Source organism: Eptatretus burgeri, chromosome 18 (assembly GCF_056783735.1).
Source record: "Eptatretus burgeri isolate ZD-2024b chromosome 18, Ebu_testis_v1, whole genome shotgun sequence".
Classification (NCBI taxonomy): domain Eukaryota; kingdom Metazoa; phylum Chordata; class Myxini; order Myxiniformes; family Myxinidae; genus Eptatretus; species Eptatretus burgeri.
This window is the reverse complement of record NC_140978.1, coordinates 28492093-28503500: the sequence shown is the minus strand read 5'-3', so window position 1 is coordinate 28503500 and position 11408 is coordinate 28492093. Positions and strand designations below refer to the sequence as shown.

The following is an 11408-nucleotide window of genomic DNA, read 5'->3' as shown; positions in this document are numbered from 1 at the left end:
GTAATTGTTTATTTGTTCTCTGCTTTAATTTCAGAGTGCATTGAAACATTAAGCTGCTTAAATTTCAGTAAAAACTGGAAAAATGGGGGTGTTCTAAAACTTTTGACCGGTTGTGTATCTACATGGGTAATGTTGTCTAATCTGCGAAGTCGTGTTTGTGTTGTTATATCACTTTATGCTAAGTTTAGCTTTACTATAAGCACTTCATATACATTTGTATATATATATATATATATATATATATATATATATATATATATATATATATATATATATATATACATATATATACATAAATATATATATATATATATATATACATATATACATAAATATATATATATATACACATATACGTGTGTGTGTGTGTGTGTGTGTGTGTGTGTGTGTGTGTGTGTGTGTGTGTGTGTGTGTGTAAGTTGTTGTTGGCTGCTCCCTCCATACATTGGGTGGGTTTCAGGAGATGAAAGAAAGACCTACTTCGTCGAAACCCACTGTGTGTGTGTGTGTGTGTGTGTGTGTGTGTGTGTGTGTGTGTGTGTGTGTGTGTGTGTGTGTGTGTGTGTGTGTGTGTGTGTGTGTGTGTGTGTGTGTGTGTGTGTGTGTGTGTGTGTAAGTTGCTGTTGGCTGCTCCTTCCATACATTGGGTGGGTTTCAGGAGGTGAAAGAAAGACCTACTTCATCGAAACCCACTGTGTGTGTGTGTGTGTGTGTGTGTGTGTGTGTGTGTGTGTGTGTGTGTGTGTGTGTGTGTGTGTGTGTGTGTGTGTGTGTGTGTGTGTGTGTGTGTAAGTTGCTGTTGGCTGCTCCTTCCATACATTGGGTGGGTTTCAGGAGGTGAAAGAAAGACCTACTCAGTCTAAACCCACCGTGTGTGTGTGTGTGTGTGTATGTATATGTATACACATATATATATATATATATATATATATATATATATATATATATATATTATATATATATACCTCCACCAGGTTAAACAGTTTTGTATCAAACTGATAGGCTGAATCTGAATCCGGACTCGGACTAAAATCTAATTGGTGTGTTCTTTTCATCTACCCAACTCATCCACCTTGTTTTGTCATAATCCATCCTCAACATTTTCAGGTATCCTGCGATATATCGTTTTTATCCCAATCTCTCTCAATGGTGAAGAATCACTTGAAAAATTATCAGATCTGGATATTCACCAAAATCTCATCAATTTGTCCTCATCTCACACCCAACTTGTCCACCAAATTTCGTCCGAATCCAACCTTTGAGATATCCTGCTCACAGTCAGACTGACAGACAGGGGTGAAAACATAACCTACCTCCATCCGCCTTCGGTGGCAGAGGTAATGACAAGATGATAAGCAGCCAGGGAAGACATTTCAAATTGCAGAATGAAATGAACTCGATGATTCCAGCCTTGCTCTGTCGGGTAAAATTATTCAAACGATATCCACTGCTTGTACATCCAGGCAGAAATTTTGTGCCTCTCACTATGACTGTCCTGTTCTGAAAGTCTGAGCTTGCTTAACCTTTGCCAGTTGTGTTACAGTTGTATTAAATTCGTGAACGATATAAAACACACACACACACACAAGGTGTTTTTGGTTTATGCTGCATAACTTTACAAGTTTACTACTTCTGAACAAATAGATTAAATTTTTGAAAAGTTTGGCTATATTATGAGCACTTCATTTTGTTCATTCTAACTGAATGTGAAAAATGAGTTGGGATTGTAAAGTGAAGAAATATTATTATATGGTGGCTCAAAATTGATGTTACAGACCTTGTTTTAAGGCATGTCATAGAGCAGAATGGCACACAAACAAACAGATGAAGAGGGGTGAATACATCACCTCTGCCTTCCTTTGGTGGTGGAGGTAACAAGTCCTTTAACTATAAAGAACTGAAGTGAAACGTGTCCAGGCGTCTCCACATTAGAGCACTCTGTTAAAGGTGGACTCAACGATGTCGTAGACAATGCAAAGTTGCTATTATTCCAAAGCTACCCAAGTTAATGAACGATTTTACCTGCTTAATGAGGGCTCATTGCTCCTGCCAGTAGCTGCCTTGCCATGATGTAGGATCACTTTGTGCTGAGCCAGCTCAGGCATACCAACACAACTTTAGCTTCAATGGAAATCAGATGCACTCATTACTTTCTGTACGACACGCACATTCTGGAAAAAAAGCAAAGCTACGTTTTGACCCAGAAGTCATTTACAGAGACACAAGTAAACCTGTGGCCTAATATTAATAAAGAATCCAATGACTGATCAGTTAATCAAACTTTTTTACTCTGCAGTTGTTTTTAACTCGTAATAGGCGTCCACAACCATCCTCGACCATGTTGCAGAATGTCAGCCTAAGCCCTCACTTTTGTTTTCTCTCACCTCCTGCTTTCTTATTTTTAACTTTATTATAACAAATGTATTCTTTGTTTTTTATTTTTATTGATTTTTTTTATTGATTTAAAAAAAAAAAATTATTAATTTTTTTTTAATTTTTTTTCTCGATTCTCAAACGAGCACTCAGAATTATCAATAATACTGGTTTTCACTCTCACACGTAAGTGGTATTTCTTAGAAATAAGATTCTGCAAATTTATTATTTGAACTATTTTAGTTTCCGTAACTTATGCTCGTGTTTCAATTGAATACCGATATGTTACTTCATGCCGTAGAATCTTTATTTATCAGAAACAACCAAATTCACTGTTCGTCTATCCAACAAACAAGACGGAATGAAAATCTTTATTTACTTTTTACCAGAACTGTTTCAGGGTCACAGGTTTAAAATAAAATTTAAATATAATCTCCTTGATAAATTCTTCTTCTTCCTCTTTCGGCTTGCTCCCATTAGGGGTCGCCACAGCGGACCAACTGTCTCCATTTCGCTCTATCCTCCACATCTTCCATTGACACTCCAACCACCCGCATGTCTGCCCTCACCGCATCCATGAACCTCTTCTTTGGCCTTCCTCTTCTCCTCCTGCCTGGCGGCTCCATCTTCAACATCCTTCTCCCGATATACTCCGTTTCCCTCCTGTACACATGTCCAAACCATCTCAATCTCGCCTCTCTCACTTTGTTTCCAAACCGTCCTACCTGCGCTGTCCCTCTAATACACTCATTTCTTATCCTATCCATCCTCGTCACTCCCAACGAGAATCGCAGCATCTTTAACTCTGCCACCTCCAGCTCTGCTTCCTGTCTTTTTGTTAGCACCATCGCCTCCAAACCATACAACATAGCTGGTCTCACTACCGTCTTGTATACTTTCCCTTTCACTCTTGCAGCTACCCTTCTGTCACAAATCACTCCTGCAACTCTTCTCCACCCACTCCATCCTGCCTGCACTCTCTTTTTCACTTCTCTCCCACACTCTCCGTTACTTTGGACAGTTGATCCCAAGTATTTAAACCAATCCACCTTCCCCACCTCAACTCCTTGCAACTGCACCATACCACCACCCTCCCTCTCATTTACGCACATGTACTCCGTCTTACTCCTACTGACTAACATTCCCCTTCTCTCCAGTGCGTACCTCCACCTCTCAAGGCTCGATTCAGCCTGCTCCCTACTCTCCCTACAGATCATGATGTCATCCGCGAACATCATGGTCCATGGAGACTCCAGTCTGATCTCGTCCGTCAACCTGTCCATCACCATTGCAAACAGGAAAGGGCTCAGAGTCGATCCTTGGTGCAATCCCACTTTAACCTTAAACCGGTCCGTCATTCCTACCGCACACCTCACCGCTGTCACACTGTCCTCATACATATCCTGCACGATCCTCACATACTTCTCCAACACTCCCGACTTCCTCATACAATAGATGACACAACTCCTCTCTTGGCACCCTATCATAAGCTTTCTCTAAATCCACAAACACACAATGTAACTCTTTCTGGCCTTCCCTATACTTCTCCATCAACATTCTCAAAGCAAACATCGCATCAGTGGTGCTCTTTCCTGGCATAAACCCATATTGCTGCTCACAGATCATCACCTCTCCTCTCAACCGAGCTTCCACTACTCTTTCCCACAACTTCATGGTGTGGCTTAACAACTTTATCCCTCTGTAATTTCCACAGCTCTGCACATCACCCTTATTCTTGAAAATCGGAACCAGCACACTTAATCTCCACTCCTCCGGCATCCTCTCACTTTCCAAGACTTTATTAAACAATCTGGTTAACAACCCCACTGCCATCTCTCCTAAGCACTTCCATGCCTCCACTGGTATACCATCTGGGCCAACCGCCTTTCCACTTTTCATCTTCTTCATAGCAGTCCTCACTTCATCCTTACTGATCCACCCCACTTCCAGATTCACTATCTCCACCTCTTCCAACCTTCTCTCTCTCTCATTTTCTTCATTCATCAGCTCCTCAAAGTACTCCATCCACCTTCTCAACACACTCTCCTCGCTCGTCAGCTCATTCCCATTTGCGTCCTTAATCACCCTAACCTGCAGCACATCCTTCCCAGCTCGGTCCCTCTGTCTTGCCAATCGGTATAAATCCTTTTCCCCTTCTTTTGTATCCAACTTCTCATACAGCTCGTCATATGCCTTTTCCTTGGCCTTAGCCACCTCTCTTTTTGCTTTTCGACGCCACTCCTTGTACTCCTGCCGACTTTCTTCATCTCTCTGACTATCCCACTTCTTTTTCGCCAACCCCTTCTTCCTTATACTTTCCTGTACTTCCTCATTCCACCACCAAGTCTCCTTATCTTCCTTCCTCTGTCCAGATGTCACACCAAGTACCTTCCTAGCTATCTCCCTCACAACTTCTGCTGTCGTTGCCCAATCATCCCACTCATCTTTACCACCATCCAACGCCTGTCTCACCTCCTCCCTAAATTTCACGCAACAGTCTTCCTCCTTCAGCTTCCACCATCTGGTCCTTGGTTCAGCCCTCACTCTCTTCCTCAACCTCACCTCTGAAGTCATCCTACAGACCACCAATCGATGCTGTCGAGCTACACTCTCCCCTGCCACAACCTTACAGTCACTAATCTCTTTCAGGTTGCATCTCCTACTTAAGATGTAATCCACCTGTGTACACTTTCCTCCACTCTTGTATGTCACCCTGTGTTCCTCCTTCTTCTTGAAATACGTGTTTACCACTGCCATTTCCATTCTTTTTGCAAACTCTACCACCATTTGCCCTTCCACATTTCTCTTGTTGAGACCGTACCGACCCATCACCTCCTCATCCTCTTTATTCCCTTCCCCAACATGTCCATTGAAATCTGCTCCAATCACCACTCTTTCATCCTTGGATACACTCTCCACCACTTCATCTAACTCACTCCAGAAATCTTCTTTATATTCCATCTCACACCCCATATGTGGGGCATATGCACTGATGACATTCATCATCACCCCTTCAATTTCCAACTTCACACTCATCACTCGGTCAGACACCCTCCTCACCTCCAATACCCTCTTGACATGATCTTCCTTCAGGATTATCCCGACACCATTTCTCCTCCCATCCACACCATGGTAGAACAGTTTGAAACCACCTCCAATGCTCCTCGCCTTACTCCCCATCCACTTGGTCTCTTGTACACACAGTATGTCCACCTTTCTTCTCTCCATCATATCAGCCAACTCTCGCCCTTTGCCAGTCATCGTCCCAACATTCAGAGTTCCAACTCTCACCTCCACACTTCTACCCTTCCCCCTCTCCCACTGCCTCCGGACTCACCTTCCCCGTCTCCTTCTCCTCCTTCGCCCAGCAGTAGCACAATTTCCACTGGTACCCTGCTGACCACTGGTACCGGTGGCGGTCGTTGGTAACCCGGGCCTCGACCGATCCGGTATGGAAATTCGTTTTGTTGTCCGCATAATGATTTGGCATAGGTTTTTACGCCGGATGCCCTTCCTGACGCAACCCTGGTCGCCTCTTACGACACACAGGGATATGGTACACCTATTCTAACCGGGGCATACACCGGGCCCAGTACAACTGGTGCTCATTTCGCCGACCTCGGAAGGATGGCAGGCTGAGTCAACCCCCTGGTGTTTTCGACTTGGTTTATATATATTTATATATATATATATATATATATATATATATATATATATATATATATATATATATATATATATATATATATATATATATATACATATACATACATATATTAATTCAGTGTCCCAACGGGGCTTGAACTCAGGACCTCTTGGGTCCCAAGCCACTGCCCTTACCACTGCGCCAACACCAGGCTTCTCCTTGATATCTCCTTGATAAATTCAGCATGTTTAATGATGCTCGTGAATAATTCTACTTCTGACATTTGACATCTGACACCTGACTATTGCTGTTGTTGATATTTGAATATGTGTTTTGTTGCATACGTTGACATGTCATACTGTCGGCTCTTTTATACTCGTCTTAGGCTCTATTTTCAAGATGTGTTTCCCTTTTCTCTTCTTCTTCTCTATTTTATTTTTATTTTTTTATATTGTATTCTTTCTTTGTTATTGTTTGACTTGTGATTTCTTATTCGTGTGTTCAAATGTATAATCACAAGATGCTATTCCGATTGCAATTCCTGAGAAGCATATTTTCCAGAAGTAATGCTTTCTTTTAGGTTCTTCCACGTTTCTTATCGACAATTCAAATATCAGTCTTACAATAATTGTAATTTCCAAAATGAACTGTTATTATGTAGTTTTATGTGCATACTGTTTTGTTATATTGCAATTTTGTTTGTATGAGAACTTGAAGCATGAAATAAATCAAACTCAAACTTAAATAGGTGTCTACAACCATCCTTGACCATATTGTGGAATGTTGGCTGAGGCCCTCACTTTTCCAACTTTATTCGCTTTTAAATTCGTTTTCTCTGCAACACTAAACCTCCGCAACACATGAGCGATCAACACAAAACCTTCAAGATAGGAGCGACTACCAATGGAGAATTTTTTGAACAAAGTTACGTGATGATTGGATGAAAAATGCAGCCGGAGTTCCAATAAGTCTGTTTTCTGTAGGCATGGGTTCCAGGGCATTTCACATATCAGGACTTAATGGCTTCGACCTTGCTTCACTCGGCCTCGGTGAATAACACTGGTCTTTTTTCGAATGATCATCCCTATTTTTCTTCTTCACCAAAAGACCACCTCACCATGACAATCTTCGCACCATGACAAAGCACATGTGATATTAGCAGGTAACTATTCCTCCACAAATCCATAAGCTTGTTTTTGATGGTGAAAAAACACACATGGAAAATGCCATGTTATCCTAGATAAACAAGCACATATTCCAAAAAAGATGGGTAATGGATGTAACAGCATAACTTTGGAAACTAGGACCATTTCAAACATGCAAGGGATTGCTGAGACTTTAAAAGTTGAAGTTTTGTCCTTTGGCCAAGGCACAGCATAGCTCACGGCACCGATGCACAGCTCATGGCACATAATAATACGGGTTCCCTTACAAGGGACTTCATTGCAGAAGGGGGTCATTAGACCCATCATCAGATGCACTCATTACTTACTGTACGACACGCACATTCTGGAAAAAGCAAATACTACGTTTTGACCCAGAAGTCATTTACAGAGACACAAGTAAACCTGTGGCCTAATATTAATATGACCTAATATTAAGCATGTACTGTGGTGGCCAACCTATGCTTTTTTTGTTGGTGCTCTATCCTTTTTTAAATGCTGAGCATCCAGGAAGGAAGTAGCACGTACCATTAAACTAAAGTCTTTGGGACGATTCTGCCCAGGGTTCAAACCGCCGACCTCCCAGACTGAAAATGAAGGCTCGAACCATTACACAACCGAGTCTGGTTGAACAGTTCACGGAATGTGTGCACAGCTCACGGCACATTATGCATGGCTCACGGCACTTATGCACAGCAATGCTCACAGCACATGAAGGAAGATGACGCCTCAAGGCAACTAGAGAGTCCCCGACATGAGCCACCAGCCACTCATTGAGACATTGCATCAAAAACTCCCACACCACGGAAATGTTTGAACACCGAGGGACTTGAAGACAGAATGATTTGATCATTGAAGCAATTCCAGAAGTTTGGTTAAATGGCAAATGCTATAACCTTTCCACTACCACTGCTCGAACAATATCATCTCAAATTTTTGTGATGTTGCTTTTATCAAAGAAATGCTATTACAGTCTGTTATAGTGTTTCCTCCCTCTCTCAACTGTTCCTTTTGTCCTGTTTGGGCCTGATCCGTTCAGTGTACTAATCCTAGCTCTTCCATCAGCTTCGACTACGTATACAAAAAAAAGCAATAGTATTTCAATCCCTCATTTCTGTGCACTTAATTCAGCCCAACCTGCCTGGAATGTCAGAATGAATTTCAGTATGAGCATTCATTACTCGAGTTTATTTATTAGATCCAGAAAGCTGGGATTTTATTATTTTGCAACAACCGGCTCAACACCTATTATTTTGATTCCGACACATCCCACATATAAAGGATGTCCCACACTGTGAGCTGATTCTGGTGAATGAGGTCTTTGATAGGGCAAAAACACTCAACCACTTGCAATGGGTTCATGATGAAGTGTTCCGTCGAACTATATGGAGTTGATTGCCTCAAGGTTCGTAAGATAATGTGGTTTTACATTGAGCAATATTAAGTTTGGATACCAATTGCAAATGTAACCTGGTCATATAGGTGCCATCAATTTGACCCTGTAAATGCCACGACAATGATATTTTATAGTCCTGGTCATTTGACTTTACTTATTGTGGCTACCTTTGAAACGATAAAACAGACATATACCAAACATCACTGCCAAAAGCATCACTTTAAATATCCTGTCAAATTTACCGGTAATAATTGAAATGCAACCGAAACAAATCGGCATCCATAACTGTAATTATCCTTTCAGGGAATTTTCTTGCGGCAAACACGATGCCCTTTCCCTCTTTTGCATTCATGACTGAGGCAAACAAGCTCAACTAGACATTCAGGCGTCAATGAAAGCTGGCCGCGCAATCAAAACGCAAATGTAATCGGTGCAAAAGATTAGATAGTGCTTTTGCATCGAAACCATTTTGATGAGAACCAAATGGAGAAGCTGACAAGGGCTCATCGTAAAGGGAAATGTTTGAGCTCCGCATGAGTGCGTCGCAGGAAGCAATGAGTTAATACAGGTAACTTTAATATTGTAATTAGCTTTAATATTGTGCTCAATACTTTACCATAACAACACAGACAAAGAGCAATCCCAAGTTTAAAACTAAATAAGTTGGCAATCTCTTCTTCAAATTTCATAATTTGTCCATAACACGTAAATGTCATTAAAAGTCATAATGATATTTTCAAAATTAAAAAAACACAGGTAATCTTATCTGCTTGAATAAAGACTTTGCCTTGAACAAGGAGAACTGAAATCAAGTCCAAACTTACAAAAAAAATCCATTTCAGATCAGTTACAACTGTGCTTCCATCCACGACACACACCCTGCAATCAGATCCACCAACTCGCCTTTGCCATCCACCCACCCGTGTCCAGCCATCCACCTGCCTGTGTCCTGCCATACAACTGCCCACGTCCTGCCATCCACCCACCCGTGTCCTGCCATCCACCCACCCGTGTCCTGCCATCTGCCCGACCGCGTCCTACCATCCGCCCGCCCGCATCCTGCCATCCGACCACCCACGTCCTGCCACTGACCCGCCTGCGTCCTGATATCTGCACGCCAACATCCTGCCATCCGCCCGCCTGCATCCTGTCACTCGCCCGCCTGTGTCATGCCAACCGCCCGCCTGTGTCCTGCCACTCTCCTGCCTGTGTCCTGCCATCCGCCCACACACGTCCTGCCAAACGCGCGCTCACGTCTTGCCACTTACCCGCCTGCATCCTGATATCTGCATGCCAACATCCTGCCATCCGCCTGCCTGCATCCTGTCACTCGCCCGCCTGTGCATTCCATTCACCCGCCCATGTCATGCCACCCACCCACCCACGTCCTGCCATCCGCCCACACGCATCCTGCCACCCGCCCACCTGCGTCCTGTCATCCGTGCGCCCACGTCTTGCCATCCACCCACCCACGTCCTGCCATCCGCCCGCCCATGTCCTGCCATCCGCTCGCCCGCATCCTGCCATCTGCATGCCCACGTCCTGCCATCCACATTCTTCTTGCCATCCGCCCACCCATGTCTACTGTCCTGCCATCCACCCACCCATCTGTAACTATCCACTCACCTGGAAAAAACTACACATGTACTGATCACTCATTTAATGTGAATATTTCGATGTGGAACCACTCACAATTCTGTACTGTATTCACTTTGGACAAAATTTAAACTACTCAGGTAGAGCTAAACATTCCACAGACATGGGTAGAATCACTCTCAAAATTATGGCAAAATATGCACATGGTGAAAAATTATGGCAAAATATGCACATGGTGAAAAATTATGGCAAAATATGCACATGGTGAAAAATTATGGCAAAATATGCACATGGTGAAAACTACTCACTTAATGCTGAATGGCAAGACATTTTTCACCACACTGTGACATTTCAAACTGTCTTAATAAGAGAGAAATTCAACGTTTTTATCCAGAATATAAAATAATAAAATTGATAAAAATGTGGAAAAGTAAATTTCGAAATAATTTTGTCCTTTGTGATCTCCACATTTTTCTATATCACCCACATAAAAGATAACAATGTTCAAATACACCTCAACGTGAAGTTTACCCAATAGCTACGACCACTCCTCTTTTATCTTTGCCCTTCGCTGTATGTTTAGTGTGCTTAAAGATATCAGTATAAGTTTTAGCATATATATATATATATATATATATATATATATATATATATATATATATATATATATATATATATATATATATATACACATACATATATATACATACATATATATACATACATATATATATATATATATATATACACACATACATATATATACATACATATATATATATATATATATATATATATATATATATATATATATATATATATATATACAGAACAGTTCATCACGTCACAGCTCGGCTCAACATTGTTCAACGGCACAGCTCATCTTCACTTTTCAGCTCTCAACATCATTTATCTGAGAAACGTCTGCGATAGATAATTTTTTTTCAATCAACATCATTTATAAAGCAACTGATCAAATCTGATAAAGCATGACTTAAGAATATATAAATGTTTTATTTGCCACCAGAAATTCCATAATCACTGTTAAAACTAGAAGGGCACTCGGTAGAGCGCGTACCTCCGCCACGTAATGCCTGATCCACGAGAACATATCGGGCCCAATACATTTTTTGAAATATCATGCCACACAGTACGATATCTTTTTTGGCCCTATCTCTTGAAGGTGAAGAATCACTTTAAAAACCAAATAAATCCTCGTATCCAGATCCGGATT

At 41.6% G+C, this 11408-nt stretch overlaps 1 protein-coding gene across 6 annotated transcripts in view; it reads right to left on the bottom strand.

Moving 5' to 3' along the window:
* LOC147008802 (receptor-type tyrosine-protein phosphatase gamma-like) overlaps positions 1 to 11408 on the bottom strand; it is a 732556-nt gene that overhangs the window by 603380 nt on the left and 117768 nt on the right. The window contains exon 1 of one of the 6 annotated variants that reach the window (XM_085863994.1): positions 9565 to 9739. The exons of 4 other annotated variants lie outside the window; for them this stretch is intronic. In XM_085863994.1, coding sequence (XP_085720120.1) covers positions 9565 to 9724 — 160 coding nt within the window. In that variant the 5' untranslated portion in view covers positions 9725 to 9739. Of the gene's footprint in view, positions 1 to 9402; positions 9477 to 9564; positions 9740 to 11408 lie in introns of those variants that run through there. One more of the 6 variants, XM_085863998.1, reaches the window with a different exon arrangement.